The sequence below is a fragment of the Eupeodes corollae genome, chromosome 2 (genome assembly GCF_945859685.1).
Source record: "Eupeodes corollae chromosome 2, idEupCoro1.1, whole genome shotgun sequence".
Taxonomy (NCBI): domain Eukaryota; kingdom Metazoa; phylum Arthropoda; class Insecta; order Diptera; family Syrphidae; genus Eupeodes; species Eupeodes corollae.
This window is the reverse complement of record NC_079148.1, coordinates 150,903,412-150,930,465: the sequence shown is the minus strand read 5'-3', so window position 1 is coordinate 150,930,465 and position 27,054 is coordinate 150,903,412. Positions and strand designations below refer to the sequence as shown.

The 27,054-nt window shown below is 33.3% G+C and overlaps 2 protein-coding genes and 1 long non-coding RNA gene across 3 annotated transcripts in view; 2 read left to right on the top strand and 1 right to left on the bottom strand.

Annotated features, from left to right (window-relative positions):
- Positions 1-1,949: 1,949 nt before the first annotated feature.
- Positions 1,950-3,857, bottom strand: LOC129946483 (probable splicing factor, arginine/serine-rich 7). Its single transcript, XM_056056695.1, has 2 exons — positions 3,255-3,857; positions 1,950-3,203 (listed from the first exon to the last, which is right to left on the bottom strand). Exons 1-2 carry the CDS (start codon positions 3,651-3,653, stop codon positions 2,094-2,096), a joined length of 1,509 nt encoding a protein of 502 aa, XP_055912670.1. The 5' UTR covers positions 3,654-3,857; the 3' UTR covers positions 1,950-2,093.
- Positions 3,858-7,857: 4,000 nt separating this feature from the next.
- Positions 7,858-8,628, top strand: LOC129947483 (uncharacterized). Its single transcript, XR_008781722.1, has 2 exons — positions 7,858-8,465; positions 8,534-8,628. It is a non-coding gene; the product is annotated as an uncharacterized LOC129947483 (long non-coding RNA).
- Positions 8,629-14,266: 5,638 nt separating this feature from the next.
- Positions 14,267-27,054, top strand: part of LOC129944436 (choline-phosphate cytidylyltransferase A-like) — a 37,882-nt gene continuing 25,094 nt past the window's right edge. Inside the window, exon 1 of the mRNA XM_056053863.1 lies at positions 14,267-14,785. The gene's annotated coding sequence lies outside the window, so the exon portion shown is untranslated. The remainder of the gene's footprint in view (positions 14,786-27,054) is intronic.

The following is a 27,054-nucleotide window of genomic DNA, read 5'->3' as shown; positions in this document are numbered from 1 at the left end:
TCTACTAATTTACATTCAACAGATTTCAAATTAAGTAAATGTATAATACAATTCAATTTATAAATACGTATTACCTATATAAAAAATTAAAAATTGAAAAAAAAAATGTATTAATTAAAGTGAATAATCGACTTTTATCGGTTCACGTTGTCCATATAGCTTATGATGGGAATCAGTTGACAGGAGCGGTCTGGCTCTTAAGGAAATTGAAGAAGCATACAGATGCAAGAAGTTAAGCAAACTTTCACAGTCACAATCAATAGTTGAAGTCAAAATATCACGAATAAACATGACACTATACATTTTTTTTCTCGACTCAAGAGTTTGTATTCCAAGTAATAGGCATTTCAAATTTTAAGAATGATGGAAACCTTCTATATTGTTTTCAAAAATATTTTTTTCGAACATTTTCAATTCTCTTTTTATTATGTAGAGCTCCAAACAACATAGTTATATTCAAGAACAGGACGCACAATAAAGATTTAATAGTGTGAGGGTCCTTAAATTCCAATGAGTAATTTTTGATAAATCCAAATAAAGAATTTGCTTTGGATACAATATATGTAATTAATATGTAAGTTAAATTTCAATTTAAAGTCAAATATAACGCCACAGTCTTTGAACTTTTCAACTGCTTGTAACGGTAAATTATTTAATGAATGGTTTGGAATAATATTTAACAAAGTTCTATTGTAGGCCATACAAGCACACTTGTCAACATTTAATAACAAATCATTTTACTTGCACCAATCAACAAATGAATTTAGATCATTTTGAAGCAGAAGACAATCATTTAAATTAGAAATTCGAGAAAAGAACTTAATGTCATCCGCATATGTAAAGCAATGGGAATTTTTAAGAACATTTGGAAGATCATTCATAAAAAGTAAGAAGTATGACTACCTTTTAGAACACCAGAAGCTACCTTAATCTCTTTTGAGAAAAAGAGTTTTTGGAAATCCAGTAGTACTTCGTTTAGTATTTATAAATTTCTAAAAAGATGTTGGAGTTTGCCTCAACAGAATGAATATAATTACAATAAAGACATTTTGAAAGAAAAACAAACTCCTTCCTGAGACGAGAAAAAACTGCATAACAATCATCGGAAGGTTTTTCTTTATATTTTTTAAAGGCTGCATTTAACATTCTTGTAACAAAAGGCCATCATTTGTATGGTGCTCAGGAAGCCGAAAGAGAGGGACATGTTTGAAGTTCCTTGGATTCGTATAAATAAGGATCTTTTCAAGAAGAAAAGGTCAGGCTATGGTTCTTACTTAAAGCAGGTTCTGAAAGGGAATATCAGCAACTTTGCTTCGTTTTTGAAGGGTACGCAGATTAATAAGTTTCAAACGATCTTCATAAGGCAGATACTAATAGATTATCACCCCAAGAAGACCGCGGAGTTTAAATCAAAGAAATTTGTGTTCTGATGGGAAGGGAGGCCAGACTTCATTAGCGTATTCAAGTAGAGGTCTAACAAAGAGGAATTTAGTGACAAAGGGGTTCGAGAATTCTTTAGACCAACGTTTGATAAAGCCAAGGGACGACTTGGCCCCGTTAATAATATAATCAAAATGGTCTCGAAACTTTATACTGAGTGCAGCCAATAAGTCAATGATGTAAACATTTTTAAAATAAGTAAAAAGACCCAACTCTTTTACCTGTATTTATTTTTAAAGTGATTTATGCTGTGAAAAAGAGAATTAAAAAATAAAACAAACATTTGAAAATATATATGAGTATATTGTATTTTATTAAAATCAAAATTTTACTTTTGAAACAAAAAAAAAACGACTCCGTTACGATTTTGTCTGTGGTTTGGTACTGGTTCCGACCAAGTTGCTTTCCAGATTAAGTATCCACCCTTGTTTAATTTCCATTGGGTTCTGTATCACAAATGGTAAAAGTTTATACAAGAAAAATTATTATAAACTTAAAAAAATAAAAAGTAATGCTGTTTTGTTTATCAAGCGATGTCATTTAATAGGCACCCTTTATTAATGAGAAGAGAGAAAAAATCATTAATTCATTTAATTTGTATCTTATGTTAATGATAAATTATAATTAAAGTCCAATTAGCGGTTAAAGTCAATTTATGGTGAGTTGGAAATGTCCATGTTGTCGGACTTCTCAACACTGGCGGATTTTCTGGGCTTGTCGATGCTGTGACGTTGGCCAATCTTCTCCTCGGCATCGTAGTCCCTTTGCACGACGGTGTCTTCAACTATTTTTTTGAGTTTGCGCGAATCTGGCGAACGGGAACGCCTCTTGGTGATGGACTTGCTGACGGATACTTCCTTTGTGCGACTCGAGGTGGTGCGCGATGGAGAACGTCGCTTGCTGCGCGACCTAGTGGCTCTTCTCTTTTCGTCGCGTGTGCGATGCGAACGCTTACGATCACGTGAACGGGATCGTTTGGCGTTTCGCGATCTAGATCGTCGTGATCGGGATGTTCGTGAAGCGCTGCGGCGACGGGATCGAGATCGCTTGCGACGATCACGCGATCTCGAGCGTTTGGAACGCGAGCGAGAGCGGCTCTTGCGGCGAGACCGCGATCGCTTGCGTGATCGTGAACGCTTGCGAGAATGCGAACGTCTCGAGCGAGAGCGTGATCGTTTTGACTTGCTGCGCGATCGTTTCGATCTCGTTCTCGAGCGCGACCTACGCCTCGACCTAGATCGATGCGAACGGGAGCGCGAGGCTCGTCGATCTCGGGAACGAGACCGCGATCTCGAACGCCGGCGCTTGTCCTTAGCCAACATGCCAATCACGGGATCGATTGCTGCCGAGATCATACTTTGCGCTTCCTTGACGATGGTCATTGCCTCTTCGATCTCAGCCTGGGCGGCTTCGTTGCTCTTCGCCTCAGGCTTCGAGATTGAGTCGGTTGCGTGGTAGACACTCAAGTAACCACCCTTGAATTCCATACCCTGCATGCGCAGGGCGTGTATGATGCTCTGCTGCTCGCAGAATTCCACCATGCAATAGGTCTTGGAGTCCTTCTCAGCCCAACGGGCGTATTTAACCTCACCAGCTCGAGAGAAACACTCCATGAGGTCGTCCAGGCGCCACTCATTCTTCACATCGCACACGATTATGGTCCGACGGATCTCTTCAATTTTCCTCGAATCGTAGAATGATGGCAAAGCTGGGTACTCTGGCAGATTGTTTTCCGATAACTTGGGATCGTATGTCCTAATCACCTGCAAAGAATTTTTAGTCACTCTCCTTAATCGATTTCTTTTAGGACTTACCTGCTGCGGTGATTGCCCCTCAATACGATTAACAACCTCTGGAGGGAGTTTGGAATCAGGCTTCTGCAATCCTGGGACAATGGTTCCGTTCTTGGACATCTCCAGAGCACGGTACTCCTCGGGAATGGACAGCACAGGGATGACAATCAGAGCACGGTCGATAAATACCGTATTAGTCAAGTGTTGTGCCACTGGAACGCACGAGTTTTCTACGTACTTTACGTAGCAAATGCGGGACTGCACCGGGCAAGAGACATCACGGACCGTGGGATACAAACGAATCTCTTCGATTTTTCCAATATTCCCGAAAAGAGTCTGCATCTGGTCCTTGGTGGCTTGCGGCGCAATATTCGTGACTTGAATCACTTTTGCACCAGGGGCTGCTCCTCCACCCGCCATTGTGGTGTAGGATTTTGTTTTGATTATCTTTGAGAGTTCAATTTCAATGGATATTTTAACGTTTTTATATTGAAAAATTGATTAAAACTTAGTGAGGTTGCGGCAAAAATTAAAACAGAGCTCGGCAGAAATTTTGGAAAAACGCCATTGAAAATTTTGTGTGCATTTACGATTTGCCACTGAACTAAAATGTGTATGGATTGAACGAAAGTATTTAACGAAATAATGAGTTTTAGGGGTACGTTCAGACTTAAATAGTGAACCTGTTTTATAAGGCGGATGACGTATGATAGCAATTGAGATTATTGTAAACGTTTAAAACGATTGAAACGTTTACTTATCAAAATGGTGAAGGGGATGATTCATTCGAATGATAAGGATGGTTACAATGTAATACGAAGGGGTTTATTTTTCATGCCTACAACTTGTTATCTAACAATTTACTAGAAAAAGCAAACTTTACTTTGTTTCCCATTCATTGAAAATGCAAATTATGGATTGATCGATTGTAAATTACTAAAACAAGAGAAAAGAAGTTTAGTTGATCAATAAGTTTTCTTGAAAAACTGATTCTGTAATGTCAAAAAATTAATCGAATTGATCTTCTAACGTGCTTCAATTATATATAGTTTCAATGACAGATTTTTATCAGAAGAAAATTGTGTTTGGTTTCAAAAAGAAAAATTTCAGTTGAATAATTGGGATTTAATCGACTTTTTATGATTTACAGCGGTTTAGCCTCCGCCATTGTGTTAATAATGTAAAGGACGTGGTCCGAACAATATTCAGCCACGATTTAGATTTTACTTGAAACTACATTCGATATTTGTTTGATAATAAATGAAAAATACATACAATGGAAAAGAGAATAAAATTTGATTTTTTCGGTTGACATTTTGAAAAGAAAGATGTTAAAATTCGTAACAATTTTAAGAAGACATATAAAAATCAATTGTGTCTGCATTTACATAATCAATTTTTAAATTGAAAAAAAAAATAGATCAATTTATTTTCGAAGAAACAAACTGCCAAACATTGATTCGGAATGTTAAACCTGATAAACTCAGAAATGTTATCTATGAATTCAATGTGATATTTAACATAAGCACCAAATTTAAAACTTCAGGTTACTATTTTTGTTTGCCTCTCATATAAGGGATATATGTGATAAGTAGTTTGTTGTTTAGAATTTTTCAGTTTTCAGTGAGAGATTACATCTTTTGCAGTTTGCTGCACTTTTTGAGATTTCATGTTTTATCGACAACTCAACTAACGTGAAGTAGTACCCGTGGCATGATGGTTAGTGCGTTGGACTGTCATGCCAGAGCCCTTGGGTTCGATCTCTGCCTATGGCATGTAAAGTTTTTCCACGGGTACTGCCTCTTGCGAGAAATTGCCAAATTCTCCAAGAGTAATTCTTGTCATAAAAAGTGCTTTTTTCAAATTTGTCGTTCGGATTCGGCTTAAAACTGTAGGTCCCCTCCATCCCTGACAACAGTACTCGAACACAGGAATGGTTGAGAGTTGTAAGTAACTAGGCCCTAGTTTTCAACGGACTGTTGCGCCACGCAATTTATTTATTTATAAACTTAATTGAAATAAATAAGCGACAGAATTAAAAACGCAATGAACGGCATTTCTATAAGAAAAACGCTCCATTTTGTATCGTGCTGATTTGTCATAGAAAGCCGATTATAATCTGTTCTAAGCCAACTCGTTCTTGAAGCGGCAACATAAGGCCTCTTAACTGTGTAATGCAATGTAATGTAACCCACGGATTTGTGAGTGTTCGGCCATTAAAGCGACTAAAATGCATGTTTTAAACATTTATTGAACAAATTTTTGATGTCTCCGTAATAACTGTTATACAACTACCTCTAGTAAGCCTTGGTAAGTCTTTTCAACATTAAACAAAGAAATGAGGTGGCTTGTCACTGCCTGTGTCACCTAAAAAGTTTGCTTCACTGGTATTGCTTCTTGCGAGGAATTGACAAGTGCTTTAGGCTAGGCACGCACATGCAACTTTTTTGAAACAAAATAGTTCAATCGGTAGCTGTCCAAACATCGCGCACATAAGCAACTCTGAAAGTAATCAACGAAATAAACCAATACACAGGAAACATTTATTCACTTTGACTAAATTTTTCTCTCTCTTGCACTTGAATGTCCGCGCAGTTACCAAACTAAGGAATTTGTTCAAGGTTATCGTCTAGTTTGTGTCAAAACACAAACTAAAAAGATGCTCGAATGGGTAACAGAATGGTTTCTGCATGTGCGCGGACTCTCAGATAAGTCTATAGTGCACAGTTTAGAAACCAAACAGTTTTGAAACTAAAAGTTGCATGCGCGTCTAGCCTAACGCGACAAAAAATGCATGGAATCAATTTATGTATAGTTCTACAAAAATGTTGTGACGACTCCGTGCCAACCATAGTATGAGCCGATTCAAAATGAAACGTATGTGGGGAAACTGAGGTGGCTCGGCTTGGCTCTGTCGATTTATTTGGATTTTAAGCACATCAAAAATCAACTAACCCAAACCAAGGAGCCTAGGCTTGGCTCTGCCGTGTGTGGGAAATCAACGAGACATAAGTTATGTCTGTTTACATAATCTAATTCCACCACCTAAGAACTAACTAACTATCTCAATTTATCTTATACAAAATATCAAAGGAACAAATTCTGAATGTTTCTTTCCCCCTTTTTTTATATTTTCTGGGTCAGTTGCCCACTTTTGATAGCTGATTTTAACATTTGAAAATGAAATTTTTCAATTTATTTTATAAAAACCTTTTTTATGTTAATTTTCAGATAAAAATATTTTTGCTTGCGTTCGAAATAAAAAATATAAAAATAATCAATCTGTCAAAACGGCTGTTGCTCGGTAGTGTTTGCCGGGTAAATTTAGAGCGTGCCCATTTAGACCGGGTCCAAATGGCTCGAAGCTGATTGGCTCTTCCGTGTATGTCCAGCTCTTGGAAAGTTTTTTCATCCTGGTTTTCAACGTTGCTTAAGCTTAGTGTACACGATTGCCAGGTCTGACAATCATTGCCAGATCTGCAAACGTCTGACAATGAGATAACAATGAGCTGAAAATTTTAATTTGTGTGTACACGGTTTGCATATATCTACAAACATCTGCAAATCTATTTCCAAATATTTGTCTGACAATCTCGACAAACTAATTTGGCCAAATAGCTACCAATAGATCTGCAAACATTTGTAGATTTTCTGCCAACCGTGTACACACCAAATCAAATTTTGGATCTGCAAATTTATTTTCAGCTCATTGTCACTAGGGATGCAAACGATACATCGATGTTTTGATGGCGACCTCTTGCCATAACAAGTTTTCAGGCGACGGTGACCGTGTAAATGCCTCAACCGTAATGGGCTGTACATGTTAAGCACTCTCATTTTCAATACAAGCATACATATCTGAAAATAAATGTTAACGTTTTTATACATTTTCTTTGAAATGAAAAAAAAAAACTTAAAATTTACCTTGTAGTTTTCTCCAAATTTGTCTGCCAATGAATAAATTTGCAAATGTTCCTCAAACGGCATCTGCAAATTAATTCATTGTCAGACGTTTGCAAAAACGTCAGAAAATGAAAAAAATTTGGTGGTCTCCCAATGAATTTTGTGTACACACGATTGCCACATCTGCAAATTCATTTCATTCATTTCATTTCATTTTTATTGAGTCTTTCTTTTCAATTACATTGTTAATACTTTCTTTTTCTTACACTAGTGGTATATAGAGAACTGTCAAGTATGGCTCTCTCTTTTTCATTTAATGCAAATTTATCTTACATTTATTGTCCCTTTCATGTTGTATACATTCAGCTCTTGCTCATGGAGCTATTTCACATTTTATTTTTGACGTATTTGTCATATAAACTTAACCTAATCTTAAAAATACCTTATTCTAAGGAGATACACTATACATGTATCTCTAGGAACATCAAGCTGAAATTAATCAAAATGCTTTGTGTCAAAATTAAAAGTTCATTCTTACATTTTGTTTGCACTAATACATTATTTCCATTGCTTGTGTTTTAATAAGTTATAATTTATATTTACATGTTTTGAATTTTATTTAAAAATAATGATTTTATAAATCCTTGTCAGCTTATTCAAAGATTTGTTTCACAAATAATGCTTTTGCATAAAAATGAATGTCTTTACTTTCTATTTCTATGTTATTTGTTTAACATTTATGAGTGATAGTTTGTTTTGTACTTCATTGTTGTTTTGTTTTACTTTAATATACTTATAACTAGGAATACAAGCTGAAGTTAATCAAGCTGTTTTGTGTCCAAATTAAAATTATTTCATACATTTTGTATGCACTAATATTTACATTATTATGTACATTATTTTCATTGTTTTCATAATACATAACAACTATTTCTAATTTCCTGTTTTTGATTTTGCTTTTTGTTTTTCTTTTAGTTATTTGTTTATTTTGATTTTGACAGTTTATTTTGTTAAACATTGATTATATACAAGTCTGGGTTAGTTATTTAATATAATATACTTAATATTTTCAGAATGGATCTTTTATTTACCGCGCCACATCCTGATAACCACCCGGACTAGCACCAACCTCATCATTCACTTTAAAGTGTAAGATGTGAAGATGTCCCTCCAGTAACTGGCTAGTAAGGATGCGGCGCGATTAATATATAACAATATTGACTCTAGTTACCCACGGTTCTGTCCTTGGACAGTTCTTCTATAGAATGATGGTAGAGCGCACTCCAAACCATTAGCATTGTTTTCAAAGATGATTCCCATTGGGGACAGGTAATCCGATATGTTCCAAGAAATATCTTTTTGTTGCTCATATATTTCTTTTATTAAACTATTTTCAGACCAGCTCATTCTTTCTATGAATTTTTTCATGAGCGTAAATGCATAGGACATCAGAGGGGTTACTTTAGATTCATTATAAACATATTGATTTGAACATTTTCTGGTTCTTGTTTTGTAATTTGTATTTATACGGTTGGTGAAATTGAAAACCAGCAGGGGAATGCGTAAATCATGATGGGTCTTATAAGCGTCTTATAAAACAGTAACTTTGTGTTTCTTTTTAGACTTTGATGTCTTAAATATGGTGTTAACATGTTAGAAACCTTAATTGCTTTTTCTTTCATTTTTCTTGCGTGAGAATTAAATTTAAGCAAATTCGAAAACTGAACACCCAAATAGTTTATTTTGTTTTTAAATGGGACTTCTACATTATCAACTGTAAGACGTAGATTTTTGCTCTCTGCAACTACTCCAAGTTTACCCTTAGAGCATGAGTTTCTAAAACATATTGCTTCTGATTTTGAAATGTTTATCCTGATCCCCCATTTACTATAATATTTTACAATTAGCTCAGTATGTTTTGATATTTTACGAACAGCGTCATGTGGATAGTTCGCATGAGCCAAGATTATAGTATCGTCCGCAAAAAGGAAACCTTTAGTGGGTGATGAATTAGGGTAAGTATTTATATGTGGGAAGTCATACATAAAGATATTATAGAGCCTTGGGCCCAAGACTGAGCCCTGAGGGACACCTCGACCTATATTGACCAATTCCGATTTTATGTTTTGAATCATGATATAGAAGAATCTATTCGACAGGAAGCTTAGTAAAATTTTGTATATTTCAAACGGGAAACCTAATTCTAGCAACTTAAACAACAGGCCTTCCACCCAGACGCTGTCGAAAGCCTTTTCAACGTCAAGGCAGCATGCTATTGTACTCTTCTTCTTTCTTAAACTGTTAGTGATATCATTATAAACTTTTATCAATGCATGGGTTGTAGAATGTTGTTTTTTAAAACCGAACTGGTATTCTGATATGAATTCAAAAGTGTTATCTATGTGATTATCCATTTTATTGCAAATAATCCTTTCAAGAATCTTACCCAAATTTGAAAGCATAGATATTGGTCGAAAATTGTATAGCTTGAAACATTTTGGTTTTTTTTGTATCGGCAATAATCTGGCAATTTTCCAATCTAATGGAAAATACCCATTATTGAGACAATTATTAAAAATAATAGTTAAGAATTCAATAGCCAGTTTCGAAATTTTTTTCAGTAAAAAGTTTGAAACATCGTCTGGACCAGCCGATTTTTTGGAGTTCAAGCTTTTAATAATTGAAGCAACCTCGTCAACAGATGAAAACATTAGGGGAGCTATTGGATTGAGAGCAGAATTATTTCGATCAAACAAAAATATTTTGTCTGGCATGGCATTTTTAGCATCTTTTATTTTATTTTGAACTGTTTCAATGAGTTCCTCGTTTATATTCGAATTAGAATTATAGATTTCTTTATAATAATCCCTAAATACTTCAACCTTTTCCTCCTCCTCGACTAAAGAAATGCCATCCACAACTATTTTTGGACAATTGAGTTTCCGCCTTTTGCCGATCATTAATCCAATTAGCCACTTTTTCCTTAATAATTTGTCTAAGAAGTGAGATTCTGTTTGACAATTCTCTATATTCATCATTGGTTCTATTGTAATTGTTATGGTAAATTTTGTTTAACTTTTTTTGCCATTTGTGTTTATGTGAAAAGAGAATTTTAATGTTTTCAGGTAATGCAGCATACTTTTTGAAAGATGGTGTAACTTTGTTTGAATTGGATTCTACCGCCGACAGAAGAGAAAGGTTGAAGTACCTAATACTTGTGTCGATTTCCGAATTTGACATGTTGAATGTGTGCGTTATTTGAATCCTATTCAATTCCTTGTCTAGTGAGTTCCTAAATTTATTCCAGTCTGTTTTAACAAAAGATCTGGTTAAGGGAGGTTGACTTAATGGAATTTCCACATCAGCTAGTTTGATGTTGAACAGTAAAGGTAAGTGGTCAGAAAACGAAGGTAAAGCTTTGATGCTACAATTAGGGTTTATCTCATCAATTAGGCTGTTTGTAATTAAAAACTGATCCAGATATGAAGATGTTCTTGGGTAAGTGGGACAGCTAGATGTCACATTCACAAGACTGCAACCAGGAGCAGTAAGCCATTTCTCTAAACCAATACCATTTACGTTTGTGACACTATCTCCCCATAGAGGATTTCTTCCATTAAGATCCCCTCCCAAAACGCAGCCATCATAAGCTTCAGCTAAATGATTTATTTTATTTAGTTCACATATCAAAAACGAAGATGACATACCAGAAGGAATATAAACCGAACCCAATAAAATGCTCTTTCGTGTACCGTTGCATATGTATTCCATCGATATCAGTTCACATAAGATATTTATGTCTTTATTTTCTACTTTTTTATAAGGGATATTATTTTTGATAGCTATTGCTACTCCTTGTTCATTGTCATTTCTAATCAAAGTATAAGAGTCAAGATGGAGTTTGTGTCTATTATTTAGATGGGTTTCCTGTAAAAAAGCCACCGCTACATTGTTATTTAAAAGAATTGAAAGACACTCAATTCTTCTACTGTGTTCAATTAAGGACCCAACGTTATGACTCAGAATTTGCATGGCCATTATTTCGAACTTGAGATTAGAACTTCATTTAGGAGTCCTAGGTAGGCTAATCTTTTTTCTTCGATTGAGCCAGCGTTTTTTATGTTTTCCATAAAGTTTTTAATTTTCATTATAAGAACTGAAACATTTGTTCCAAATAACTCTTTTGAGAGTTCGAAAAACTCATTGATTACATTTTGACCACCTACGATTGGACGATTTGATGTTTGGGAATGAGCAACCGGGGGGTTGGATTTAAAAAGGTCAGCGAATGAAGTTGTTGAGTCAACAAGGTTCGAGTTTTTAATTGTCTGTTGGACAAAGCTCCTATTATTTTCTTTTTTTTCAATCGCATTCTTCACCATTGCCCTCCGTTTACTCATATACCCTTCGTAATAGGGACAACCCCTGTAATTAGCAGGATGGTCAAACTTTTTACAGTTCACGCAATAAGGAACTGAATCCTCAGTTCTTTCCAGTTTACATTCACCTGGCTTATGATCACGCTCACATTTGACGCAGTTGTAATTGCGCGCACAATTTTTTTTTTGCAATATGGCCATATGCCTGGCACCTCCTACACTGCATCACCCCACGATTTCCTTTAGGTCTTTCCCAAGTGACTTTGGAATAACAGATATACTTTATACCCATTACTTCATTAGCCTGTTTATTCGGCAGCAGTTTGACTAAAAACAAATTGTAATCAATTTGTTCTTCTTTGGAACGTAAAGTTTCAAATTTCACAACACTTTCCACTACGTTTGGAACCTGGCTTTCAATTTCAGATTTTATTTCATCTAAATTGTATTGGAAATTTAACCCTCTTAAAATCAGATTAACTCTTTTAAGTTCTTTAGGAGTAAACGAGTGGGCTTCAACCTCTTTAGAATCTCTTAGAATGTCCATTAGTTTGGAGTGCGCTCCAACATCACTCACAAAGAGTTTGCTCTTAGAGCGATTAATATTAACCACTTTTATTTGAAGGTCAGGTAAAGATGCTTTTAGGTCATCAACTAATTTTTTAATATTCGCTTTATACAAAATTATAGGAGGGCAAAACTTATTTGTGTTCTTAGGAACATCGACTGATTTTACAGTGTTTTCATTTACATTTTTTGTTTTTAAAATTTGACTACTATTTGACTTACTAACATTACTTAAAATAGTTAACTTATCAAGAATTTCAAATCTGTTCTCACCGTACGTCTGGTTTGAAGAGTCTCTGCTGGTAGGTTCTGATAGATTCCATACTATCTCGTCTTGTCTGGATGTTCTTCGTTTTTTTGCGGGGACCTTTTTCCATCCTTCCATTTCAGCATCATTTGGATGTTCAACGACAGAGTTGGGCATACATCCTAGCTCCATTAGATTTTCTGCTGCTTCCATTCTTCGCGGCGTAGTTTGAAGCACATGTGCACTGCTGCTTGGGTTCGTCTGGTGTATTTGGACTGTATCCGATGATTTATTATTATTTGTCTGATGTATTGTTGAAAAGTCCGAGTTTTGATATGCATGGGATTTAGATCCGCTCGGAAGAGCAGGAAAATTTTCGTTGGTAACGTCTATTTTGACGAAGTCAATTTCTACGGCTTGGGACGCCACCACTTCCGTTACCAACTGCTTCCGTAACGGCATTTTTTGTTTTTGCGGAGTTTGTTCTTCATTCATTTTACCGTTTACCATTTGGTTTGGTAACGGTCCTTGCTTTTTCTCATTACCCTCCATGAGGGACTTTAGATTTTCACTTTTTTCTTTACTTTCCTTGTTTTTTCTTTTATTTAAAAAAGGAAGATCTTCTCCTTTTTCGAGATTAAATCGATTTTCTAGTAAAGAATTCACTTTAAATTTATTTCTCAGTTTCTTTTTTTTTCCGATTTTAAATTTTAAATTTGAATGCTTGAATTTGATAGACGTCTACTCTCTACCACTGTCACCAATTGAATCCCATCTGCAAATTCATTTGTCTTCAAAATGATTGATGAACAAATTTTTCTGCAAATCAATTTGGTGTGTACACGGTTGTAAGCTTGCGTGTACACGATTGCCAGAAATCTACAAATTAATTGGCAGATATTTGTCTGCAAATTAGGAGCCAAACCATTTGTCTGCAAATTAATTTGGTGTGTTCACGATTGTCAGCCATTCGAGACAAATTTTTCAGTGGCAGATCTGGCAATATTTGCAGATCTGGCAATCGTGTACACTAAGCTTTAGCAAAAAATCATTTGAGTTCTCTGCGCGTCATCATATTTTTTTTTATAATAAATAATAATACCTACTGAATAAAATTAGGCTTACAGAAAGCTGATTTTATTTAGTTGTTTAATTATACGGAAATAGACATAAGCTGTAAAACTTGTTTGTTATTTTCCAAAAAGTTAGAGTCAACAAATATAGCGGCCATAATCTAACAACGAACCCCTTTCCATCAGCTCCTATTTCATTTAGCTTCAATTTACAAAATAGAAAACATGACAACAAATTTAATATAAATGATTCTTAAAAATTGTAAATATTATTATTAATTTTGGGCCAAATTTCAATTATTTTTTAAAATTTGGTTTAAAAATAATCTATTCTGACAAATGTTTGGTTGTACCAATACAAAAACTCGATTACTGCGGATCGCACTATATAAGAAATTGCAAAAAAAAACTCCTATTGTAAAAACTCGTGCTTTAATAGAGAAAAGTTGACGTCTAAGCCATCCATTTGCCCAATGCTGATTTTCCTCTGTCTTTTCCATTTTCTCGTTATTTTTCTGAGCTTTATTTAGTTTTAGTTAAATTTCTAACCTTGTTTATATGCATGGCTAAATGCTGGAGTTAGTTAATCGTTGAGTTACTTAATGACATCTCTGATTTAGTGTTTAATCTTATGGCATTGCCAACATTTCCTTATATCGAACAAATTCACCCGAAATGAACTACCAACGAATCGATGTGCTGTCACTTAAATGTCATCCGATATTTTACAAAATACTAAATACCATCATCCTTCTCTAACAAATAGATATTTCAGCTTTCTTTGACAACCATTTCAATATTAGTCTCTTTCTATCTAAAGACAAATAAAAATAAAAAGCCACCCCAGCACCAAGTCACACATCAAATTATCACGGTACGGCACGACCGACCGACCGACGACAGCCACGGTACCACACCATACCAAAAATCAGAGTTCATTTATCAATAAATTATCATTCGTTATTTTGCTTTTAACTTGTTCGGTTGTTCATCGCCAAAGTAAAGTGTTTTATTTTCCCTCACGAACGACCCGACCGTCCAAATAAAATAAAGGTCCAACTGGGCAAAGAAATCGCTAGCGCTACGTAATAAATAAAAATACCAAACGCGAAATAACTGAATTCTGTTTATTGTTTTAACTTAAAATCTATTTCCGAATTGAAATAAAATAAAAAAACCAAATACCAAAAAGTAAAAACAAGTTCGCGTATTCCAAATCAGGAAGAAGAAAAGAAAAAACTTAACACGTCGTATGTTATTGATTTTGTGCAAAAAGCAAAAATAGTGAACAATAAATAAGAATCGTAAAAGATTCCTAAAAATGTACAAAACGATCTTCAAATATTAATTTGGAGTTTCAAAGAGTGATTCATTCATTTTATGGTGAGTTTCAAATTCTCATAATGTTAAACTACATATTTACCCAAGTGAAAAGAGTTTTATTTTTCCACACAGCTTCTTGCATAATTATTGCATCTTTTAAATTTAAAACTCTACAGTCTACACCCAATCCCAATGCCATATGCTACTTAAATTCAAGGAAGTTTTTGTGTTTGAACTTTGAAAGGTTTTTTAATATATTATGTTCATAAATCCTAACCGGTATCGATTTTGGGTTTGAAAAGAAAACAAAAAAATAAAATAAAAAGAATTCCGCCTGAAAAAAAATCTTGTTAGCTAGTTTCTTTTTGTTTCGCCTTTTTCTTTCTGTTTGAAGCCCATTTTTGGAGCGAATGTCTAATAGTTTTTTTTTTGTTGTCGTTTTAATTGAACGACTTTCTCTAAAACACATAGTTTTATAAAAAAAAAAGATTTAAAGTACCTTTAAGCCTGTCAAACTTGGGTAGCTATAGAGGCACCTACTCGTATAAAGTATAAAATTAAGCTGTAGATATTTCCGGGCGAGGTCAAGTGACAGAGGCCTTATGATCTGTGAAAATAATCGTCTTGTGGTGTGATTAATGCTCACACTGTTTACATAATAACTACTACTGAGAAATAACCTACGTAATGAGATGAATGTTTTTTTTATCTTTAAAAAAGATGAACCTTTTCTATTTATCATTTGAAACTAGATGAAATCAATTTCGTGAAAGTAAAATCACAATCGTCTGTATATTTTTTCTTAAAGAAACAAACTGCACGGGAACATGGTTGCCACTCTAAACAAAAATTATTTCCAAAAAAACTAGGTAGGTAGGTAAGTTTTTATTATTTAGGATTTCGAAAGTATAGCAGAGAAAAATATGTCATAATAAATGTTGATTAATTCCCGGAAACCAAATCTTATGGTTTTATAAATAGATTAGATCGACATGCAAAGGTGTAAGGTATCAACTCTGTGAAGTGGTTATTTCTAATCACTTTGTTTTGGACTAATTACGTTGCCGCTGCATCTAATCAATTTTAATGTTTTCCTTGTTTCAAGTTGAGGTCAATAAATTTAGCTACTTATCTGCTATTCTCATATTCTGACCAAATGTACGAAAAAAAGTAGGTTTTTTATATTAAAAAGTTACAATTACACATTTGTCAGAATAATTTGATAAAAAATTAAGCGGAACTAATATTAAATCAAGAAATTGGACAATTTTAGAAATGATATTCTAAATAATTTATTAGCCCTATTGTGCTATTCACGTGGATATCGTATATTCTAATCACCCATCCGATTCCCTTTTACACTGCCTTTGCATTCTGCTAAGCATCGGGTGAACTACATTAACCCAAACCAATTTGACATTCAAATAAACAGCTGTTCATGTAAAAATCTTGCGAATGTTGGATAAATTTCTTTGATTCATACAAAAATTAAGTTTAATCAATTTGTAATTTTTGTAAATGTGCAATATTTGACTTTTATTTTAATTGTAAGCAGAGGAATAAGAGAATCCTCAGAGAAATGTTAAAAAGTGTCTTCCTTCCCCTAATAATGTTAATATTCTTTTATTTATAAAAACAGATATTCTAAATCAAGCAATAAATTAGTTTTCACTTACATTTTGCTTACAAAAATTAACAAACCTGACATCAAATGAAAAATCCGCTGCATTTTATATGCTGAAGAATAGAAGAATCCCCCGCAGTATTACCGACGTTACCGACAACGAAACATTCACTTCGAATGAATAGCAGAATAATGATTAGTGAAAACTCAAGTAAAATTCCCCCCGATGAACAGCAGAATAGGCCTGTATATCTTTTTAATTTGTTTTCCATTTTTTTAAATAAATAAAGTTGATAAAATAAAAACTGGAAGGAAGGGGTTCGGTTCCTTCGTAGATCAGAGACTATCTGTGTGTAGATTTTTTCCTGCAAGAGATGGCGCTAAATTTGTTGATACTAACTTTTTGCAGAATAAGAAACAAATATTACAACTAATTTTTAATTGAATAAAAAAAAGAACTTTAAAATCGATTTTATATTAAGCAACGTTGAAAACCAGAATGAAAAGTAAGATTTGAATTATCTTATCTTTATCTTTCTTGTAGACTTTCCAATGATTGTATTTCCATTTCTTATTTATGTACATTTCTTATCTATGTAAATTTCTACTGTACTGCGGACACTCCTGGTATTGAAGGACTTGTAAATGCCTATTGCAAGCAAGTGGCAGTATTTAGTGGCTTTAATTCTTTTAAAACTTTTTAGATTTCGAATAAGGAATATGTAAGGATTTTAAGGCTATCTTAATTTATGACTAAGTTTTTTTTTTGTCAATTCAATTCGTGATGGTTTTTTAAATCTTCAATCCCAATTTTTAATACCCAATTTAAATAAAGTTTTTTTTTTTTTAACATGTTGTTTTCAGGAAGATATAAACGATATAATTTAATGTTATAGCCAAGAATTTAGCTTTATGGTAAGATAAGGGCTTGCCATTATCCTTTAAAGTGTTTTTGGATCACCTTGAAGTCCAAGTTTCGATCACTGTTTGCAGCAATTGTAGCCATGTGTCAAAATTAATAGACGGGATATATTGGGTGCATTCACAAAGCTAGTGACTACGTAGTCAAAATTCAAACTGTAAATAGTTTGTTTTCATTTAAAATTCAATAAAATATAATATGATTGATTTATAATTGTATTTAAATACCGAAAGATTAATTTCATTTTGAATTCTTGTTTTCTTGCTGAGCAGCTGATTGTGAAACGTCAAAACCAGTGGAAAATTTCAACTACTTTTGTAGTTAGGTTTAACCAATCAGAATCCCTTGACTACGTAGCCACTAGCTAAGTGAATGCCCTCAATGTCTTCAAATAACCACACAAAAATAGTCCAGCGATGATTTTGGAGACCACTTATGTGTATTGGAAAAATTAGGTTTTCCTTCGGCTTTTTTGGTCACTTTGATCGTTGCAATGAAACAAGGTTGTTACATTAGCTTTTCCCGACATTTCGGCAGGGGTTGCTGCCTTCCTCAGGGGAACCTTACTACACATGAAATATAAAACACATAGTATAATATTGTGGACAACAAGAATAAGAAAAAACTTACAATTTAACAATTTAATTTTAAAACAGTGTAAGAAAAAACACTTCTAATTAAGAAGTTTAGTCTATAACTACAAAAAACAAAGACAAAGAGAAAACTCTTATGAGGAAACAAGTGAGCAGTATACAGATGATATACTCTGTGTGTCTTGCTTGCGATTCATATTGTTTTTGTTGTTCAGGATGTGGAGCGTTTCGAGCGTATATCGCTTAGAGGTATGTTTTTCCGTTTGAAGAACTTTAACACCATCTAAATCCGGAGAATGACCTTTGTCTATTGAATGGGCCGCCAATGCGGTTTTAGTCAGGTTATTGTTTTGGATGTCAGATTTGTGGTTGGACAATCTTTGGCGCAAGAATTGTTTGGTGGTTCCGATGTAGCAAAGGTTACATGTTTCGTCAGGTTTACATTTGCAGTTTATTTTATAAATGACGTCAGTGCGTTTATCTCTATCTATTTTGGTCTTTAGTTTGGTGAAAAGGTGTCTAATTGTCTGGTTAGATTTGAAAGCCAATCGGACATCTTGGATGTTTTTGGTGACAACTTACTTAAAACTCTCAGCCAGTTTTTGAACGTAAACAATGCTTTTGAAGTATCCTTTGTTGTTATCCTCACTTTGTTGTTTAGCGCGTCTGCATTGTTGTTGTAAAATTAAGCCACGAATAATTGCTGGCGGGAAACCGTTGTCGCTTAAAATTTTGGTCACTTTGATGAACGGTGGAATCTTGCATCACTTAACCTGAAAACTTTGTTAATTTAATTGGGGCCACGCCACAAGCCCACTAACCGAGATAACGTGCCCATCAAAAGTTTCCTTCAATAAATTGATTTATTCATTGCGTCGTCGTAATATATTTGCACGATTTTAAAACTTTGAAATGGCAATCAAATATGAGAATGAATCAGTGACAGCTGTCAAAAAGACTAACTTATAAAAATGTATTGAAAACCACTTGTCTAAAAAAACACCCTTTTTGAAATTCATAAAACTTTCGAAGATTAGATTTCACCTGCCTTTTATAAATCTTAAATACAAGCTTTATTATTTATGTCAAAACGGTTCTTTACATCAAAAAGGCAAAAGTGTTTGAAAGTAAATAAGGCTATCACATCAAGCTTCTGAAAATTATTGAAATATAAAAACGGGTATTTTTAAAATATCTGCTATCATTCGGATTCAAAATCAGCACAAACAAATTTACTCCAAAACTTATTTTTAAAAATAATGAAAGCATTTAATTCAAGATTTTTCAAAACACCATTTAGGTTCAAATAAAGACTTAATTAGAGTAAGAAACTAAGTAAGGTACTTAAATGACTTAAACTTTATTTAGAAGGTAAAGACTTGTACTTTGCTAAATCATCACACAATTTATTGTTACAATGATTTTCGTTGACTTTAAGTTTCTTAAACAAACTCTAGGTGGCACAATTTAAAAACATGCGCAGCCACAAAACTCATATGGCCTTCACGGGATCTAAAGCGCTCTAAATAAAAATAAATTGGGTGGCGCAACAGTCCGTTTGAGAACTAGGGTGTAGTGACTGACAACTCTCAACCATTCCTGTGTGCGAGTACTGTTGTCAGGGATGGAGGGGACCTACAGTTTTAAGACGAATCCGAACGCAAATTTGAGAAATCACTTTTCATGACAAGAATTACTCTTGGAGAATTTGTCAATCCCTCGCAAGAGGCAGTACCCGTGAAAAAAAAAACTTTAGATGGCATAGGCAGGGATTGAACCCAAGACCTCTCGCATGACTGTCCAACGCAATAACCAATATGCTACGGGTACTACATAAAGCGCTCTAAAGACTTGTTATCTCAAAGCAGACTTCATATTAGATCCCTAATAGGTGTCCTTACGGGACACTGTCTTATAAGCAGACACGAAATACGACTTGGTGTAGACTCAAATGACTTCTGCAGGAGCTGTATGGACGAGGAAGAAGAGGAAACAATCTCTCACCTTCTCTGCACTTGCCCTGCTCTTTCACTAAGACGCAAACTTTATCTGGGAGACTACTCTTTTGATAAACCCAGTGAACTTGCTAAAAAAGGCTATCAAATATCTTCTTCGCTTTATAAAAAGGTCAAAATGGTTCTGCTAATAAGAAGTAATTCTCTAGATTCATGTGGTATCACAATGGGCCTTTTCTTTTGGCCTAGGTGTGTGGATTCTAAATCCGCAGCCACTTTAACCTAACTTAACCTAAGTTTCTTAAAGAGGCATATTTTAAAAACCTGGTGTGATAAAAAATTGTAAGGTGAGAATCGAATTAAGTACAACTTAATCATTCAATTATTGCTTTGATTATTAATTAGTCATAAACTTTTGCTTTGAACTGAAAGAATACAAAGATTAAAAGCAACTATCAATTTTTTTCGGATCCTACTAGTGTGGTAACCATGTGAATTCCTGCGATTTGTTTCTAATTGATGTCATTTGCATGGGCGTAAACCATACACTTTAATTATTCTCAGGATGTCGGTGTTTTGTTTTGGTTTCATGTCTACCTACAGTGGAATAGTATTTCTTCTGTAAAAAGGTGCCTTGTTAAAATGTGTTGTTTTTTATTTTAGATTTTATTTCTGTGTAAGTCTACCTACATACTTACTTAAGGTGGCGCTACAGTACTGTGTGAACTAGGACCTAGTCTACTTGCCTAGTTACTTAATATTATGTATAAATAAATAGAATAACTAATTCACAGATATATTAAAGGCCAAATCTTTTTGTTGATATTGTCGTATTTTGATAAGAGTAAGACTTGTTTTGTGATACTATAAGACCTTTATAACCTTATGTATTATAAACAAATACTATGCAAAGTTTTGTTCCATATTTTTTTGATTCTATTTTATTTTGAATTCCAAGAAAGAACACGTTTTATTCTCCAAAATAAAGCAGACAACAAAAAAGAAATGCATAACCCCTAGAAAACAAAAACTTTAAAATGGAATGAGCTCAAGTTTACATTCGTTTGAAAAGTGCACTATCATGGGTGCTCTTTGTTTTATGACGTCTATTTTATTTATAGTACAGACTTACATTATGTAAATATCAATATTTGAATATAAAGTATTTTACACAATAAATTAATAGCCAATTTCCCTGCTTGCTGTAAAAATTTTAATTAACAATTCTTTTAGTCAATTATAACAAGAGAAACACCTCATTAAATATTCCCTAATGCACGAAAAAAAGTCCAATCAATTCACTTCAATACAAAAAAAGAAGAAAATTAATAAAGTACAATTTCAGCTGAATTGCCACAATTAAAATAAAATATATTTAGCTTGTTTTGTAAACTTAGCATTACTCTGAGCAACCAAATAACAGGTGAGCAGCAATTTTTTTTCTGCTGCGCTCATTAGTTTTTGCGTTTTTTTTTCTTTTTTGGTGTATAAATCTTTCCTTTTGACGCCACAACTTGTGTTAATGATAAATTATTTACACCGCACGGATTGCTTTTTGTGTTTTGCCAAAGAATTTCATTTTATTGTTATATTTTGAAATTGGGTTTTATAAACTCTTCATATTTCTCGCTATCTTTATATTGAAATCATACGATTTTATTATTATTATTATGTCTTCTTTTGCGTTTCTTTCTTTCTATGTGTGACGTTTAATTATTGTTGTTAAAATAATTATGGTTGAAGACTGAAAAATGTACGTGTTTTCTTGTAGGTATTCTAGAATCAGTTTTGAAATAAGTAGTTTTGGACGGCGTGCGGCGTCACATAATTGTTTGGCCTTCTGAATTCTATAAATTACATTCTTGAACTACTTTTGGCCTACATCAGACTCATTTAGGTTTGTACGTAATTATGAAGACAATAAACTCGGTAAAAAAGAAACGATAATCACAAAATGACGACATGTTTTGGTTTGAGATTGTAATTATGCTAAATTGTGTAGTGCATATTCCGTGTAGGTACATTCTACAACTACAAGAAAACAAAGGGTGCTTTTTCCTGCACATAAATAACAACCGTGTCAACCGCCCACAGCCGCCATCGCCGCGCCGCCGGCGGCCATAGTGCTATTAATTCATATGTTACCATACTCATATCGAATTAAGGCCAACTTAAAAACTGTGTTCTCTATTGAGCTAGGTTATGTACATTGGTTTAAAGTCCTCCAATATTGAGTTGAGTTAATGGATGTTTGGTGTTATTTCAATACAGTTTGAATTCTTTGAAATCATTGATATGTTATAAAATGGATGGTTTTTAACTGTTGGGGTTAAGTGCTCTTATTCGTTATGAGTTATGTAGGGCCAAAACGCAATGAGCAGCAATTTCTAAGGGTGCACCAATCCGTCAATGATTAAAACCAAGAGAATTTAATAAAAACCTGCATGTTTTGTGCACAGTTGCTATTGAATAATATATAAAAAAAACCTACGTCAGAGCATCGTAAAACTGTTACCACCCTCATTAAAAAAACAACAAACATCTGCTTCAACAATATACTTGAAAAATGTTTTTGTATATAAAAAGCTGCATAAAAACAAAAACAACAATTTAAATAAAAATGGTACATTAAAGCTTCTGTTTTTATATGAATTTTGATATGAGTTTTTGCACATTTAATTAATGCGACAAAAACAATACTTTTTTATTGCATAAATGCTTTATTGTCTTTAAAGAATAATTATTAAGTCAAATCTAAATTTAAACATGCATATTTAGTTACCAAGTCTTATCTAATCGAGTATACATACAGCCATGGCCAAAATAATAGAAACAAAACTTTATTTACTTTGTAAATAATAAGGGATGACAAAAAAGTCGTCTGCCCGAGTGTCCATGTTATTTAATTTTATATTCAATTTAAAATCATACAATTTTTGGTTTTTTCAAGTAATTGTTACTTATTGACTTGTAGCAAAATTTTGTTTTAATTCAATCAAACAATTAAAAAGGAAAGTAGCTGTGACTTTTAGTTTAGTCTTGACTTTTAGTTTACTGAAAAATGAAAATTTGCTTATTTTAAGTTTATTTAAAAAATCCATAGAAAAACATGACTTTTAGTAGACACAAAAATACTAAAAAAAAGGTATGTAGTTTAAAAATTTTCATCTATGATTCTTCTTCTTAAGATCAACGTCTCGTAGGTATATTTTTGGATCAGCAACCAATCTTCTCCATTTAGGTAACTTACTGTTTCATTGTTAGATAACTTTTTCGAAAAAAGAGTCTCCTAAGCTCCTTTAATATTGGGCATACACCGATGAAGTGGATAGTGTTTTTGATCACTCCCATATTGCATAAGGAGCAAATATCAACCAAATCGTATCTGTGTGGCATAAGAAGAAGTTAAGAAGTTTACCTCTTACTTTAAAAATAGTTCCAATAGTTTTTCTTGAAAAATCGAGCCTAAAGTAATTATATTCATTTATATTATAGTTAAGTTTCGAATAAATGTCTCTTTCCGTAGATGTTCTCGCCTTTTCTATGAATGTGTTACTTTCATTTTCATCGACCGGTTGGAAACAGTGCTTTTTTCATCTGGAGACCAGTACATCCATTGAGTTCTAGAATAATACCACAATTTGCAGCAAGATCAATCCAATCCTTGTAGAATCCAGTTTTTCGACGCGTGACACTTCTCAACATAATATTTGACAATCGGTTTCGGTCCATATTAATCACCTGTATCAAATAGTCTGCGCTCAGCTTCACTGTTGATACAAAGAGTCCTGTTTCCAAATGATAAATGTACTTAGGCGTACTTAGAGGGAGGAAAAAATAACTTTTCTAAGGAAAAATCGACAATTTCGTATTTCCGAACACCCCAGATCTGTGCTTCATAAAACAGAACTGCTTTTGCAGTTGCGTTTATATGTTGTTATTATTCAAAATTTTCCTCCAGTTCGAACAAATAGTTGTTCTAGCAGCATCAGCCTTGGCTTTGAGGTGTTTGTCCATATTCAAAATAAAAGTGAGAGTCATTCCCAGATAAATATAATCCTTGACTACTTCCAATACTACTCCATCATATCTCCAGTTTTCTCCTCTTGCGGTCTGACCTGCACCATTTTGGAATACCATTATCTTAGATTTTGCAGAATTTACTTCCATATACTTGTGTATATTTTGTTAATGTTCCTTGATTTTCAAACTTTCGGGTTCCAGATTTAAATGATAGTTCATTTTATTAGAAGGTTTATGTCTATTGGGCTCAATGGAAAGGTTCTCAATTAGATTCAATTCATTACATAAGTTTTGTTTCTTGACATAAGAGTTTATACAAGTCGTTATCCTGACGAAAATCTTACATAGAGGTAATATTTTCATATTAAACCAAAAAAATATTCTTGGAGATTTTTTTTTCCAGAAAAATTACAGAAGCAATAATCAAAAGGACGTTTTTAGGTTAGACCAGTCTGTTACAAGTGTCATTAATTTGAATGCAGTCTATTGTCAAATGAATGATGGTAACCAGGAGGTAAAGTTGGAATAGGTGGTATGTGGATTGTGGGTTGAGTATCTCTGTTAAGTAGGTCACTGTGGATGAGCTGAGTGTGTCCAAATCTCAACCTCATAAAGCATTTATTCATGATTGCAGACGTATAGGTTAGATAAATAACTGCACTGCGGTTTTGATTTATTTAAGAGTAGTGGTGGTTGATCATGCAAATGAGATAAGTCAGTGTTAAGAAACCTTTCTTAGAGAGCTGATATTGTGAGGTAGATTCGTCGCTGTTTAAAGCAATTATTTTGGGTTCATTGCCCTTAACCGAGAAAACCTGACAGTCACAAATCTCAATTGCTTCAAGTTTGATATGAGACGAACAGTTGTTGATGTTTTTAATGGCAGCTAAAGTTGAAAGACTGTCCGTATATATCACTATCTTTTTCTTAGACTTACAAACCATTTTTGTGTGGCTTTTGAAATCCGTAAACCTTTAGCCGCAAAGATTGAAAAAAAAATGCCTGCAGTTTTTCCTATGAAAAGAGATTGTTGTTTGAGTCAACGGTTGCTGGTTCTTTATAAAGAAGCTATTGTAAAGAAAATAGTCCAATTGTTTTCAATGAAAAGTTTCAGTTGTTCTTGAAAATCCTTAAGAAATATTACTTTCGAAGTTGAATCTTTTTTAAATCTAACTACCTCTGTCTGGGGTGTTATTTTTGTGTCCTGATACGTTTTAATATTTTTCGGAGTCGGAACGGATTGAAAATCATGAGATTTTAGTATTTTTGCTGCAAGTCGTTATGTAAGGGCTTTTTTATTTCCTCAGTGAGGTCACTTTTTACTGGAATGTTCATAAAACCGTTTCACTTGTTTTGATAGCGGTGTGATATGATGATTGAATATGTTTTTTCTGATGAAGATATTGAGGAAAACATGTTTGAAGTTTTTAATAGTGTTTCCTGGTCATAATCTTTTTAAATTTTGAGATATTGGGAACATTTTATGTTTTAAAACAAAATCGTATTTTGAAAATTCAAGGGTGGCCTACCCCTTAAGTGTTCACCTCCAAGCTTGAAAATTTGTTTCTTTCAATTTGGGATTGAACGATTCTCACATTCCAAATAATTAAATTTATGAAAATTGTGAGGTTAGGATACAAAGAATATTTTCAGAGCTCTATGGCGTGATTTCAAAATCTCGCTGAAGAATAAATAATCTTTAAAGTTTCCTATTAAAGTAACTCTAACTCTAAAAGCTATTTTAATTTTGTTAATTTGTATGAATCTCACTTATGTATGCGACGTGTTAGCTTTACTTAAGTTTGGTAAACAGTTAAACTCTAAAGTAATAAATGTTCCTATTATTTTGTCCATTACTGTCCGTACATATTCTTGCATACACGCGTAAGCTTAAAACATGTCTACATTTAAGTCTAGTTGATGGGTCATGCATTAACAAATATAATTGATGTGTCATTTTATTTATTTTGATGAATCTAGAAGTCTAGATCAGGGGCTTTAGGTTATCAGGAAAAGGTTATCTTAGCAACGTGTATTTACGGTATTGCTATTGATATATTTATTTTTTGACTGACTGAATTTATGATTTCGTAACAGTCTCCTAGTGAAAATAGCAAATCCTATAATTTTATTTTTACTATTAGGTCAATATAGTTTATAGACGACATTGTGCCATGGGAGAAAGTGCTTTAAAAGTGATATAAGTACACAATGATTCTGAAGCAACTCAAGTCTGACTAAACTGGCGAAAAACTTTAAATGTTTTTTGATAAGACATCAAAAAATGAAAAAAAAAAATTACTTTCTCGAGACTCAATTGCAGCATGAATTTAATTGAAGTTTAAATAACTAATTGATATAAAATTTCACGGTCTCTGTTTGAACATTTGTATTCCAAATAAAAAAAGATAAAAGAAAACAAACATTAATTTATAGAAATGCGCATCAAAATGTTTGAAAATAAACTTAGCTCTCGTTTGATCAAACCACGCAAACTTAAAACAGAAAATTCTCAGAAAATAAAAAAGACTATGACATTTTTTTTTCATTTTTAATATCTCCACTTTATTATTATTTTTGTTTGATTTTGTTTTAATAAGAATGCCACGTTAAACGTGTCATCATCAATGTCGAAACAGTGAAATCATAAAATGAATCAACTTCACGAAAAAAAAAAATAAACCAGAAATCAGATAAGATTTCAGTTAGAAGGGGCATTGGCGTTAATGAGGTTATATTTTTATTTTTTGCAAGAAATCAATCGAACTTCAGACCTGATCGGATGTTTTGACTTCAAGGCAAGGGAAGTTGTCTTTTATAATAACAAACAAAATTAAATCACAAAAAAAAGAAAAGGAATGGAAAACGAAAAATGTTCAAACACAATTTTGCTTGTTTTGAGCCAAAATACATACAATATTTTTTTTGTTTGTTTGATTATAAAAGATAAAGCAAGTTGCAAAATGATGATTTATGTATTTTTATTATATAATATAATTCATATTATTGTGACTAATTTGTTTAAATACTTAAAAATGCTTAAATTGATTATGTATGTATGTATGTTAAAATCACTGGAATCACGCTAAGTAGGTATCTTCTTCGCATCTTTAAAGGTCTCTAGTATGTATATAAAAATGGCAACTATTTCGAGCATAAATTAATAAACAAAAATATGCTATGTTTTCATATTGAAAAAAAAAAAAACAAAT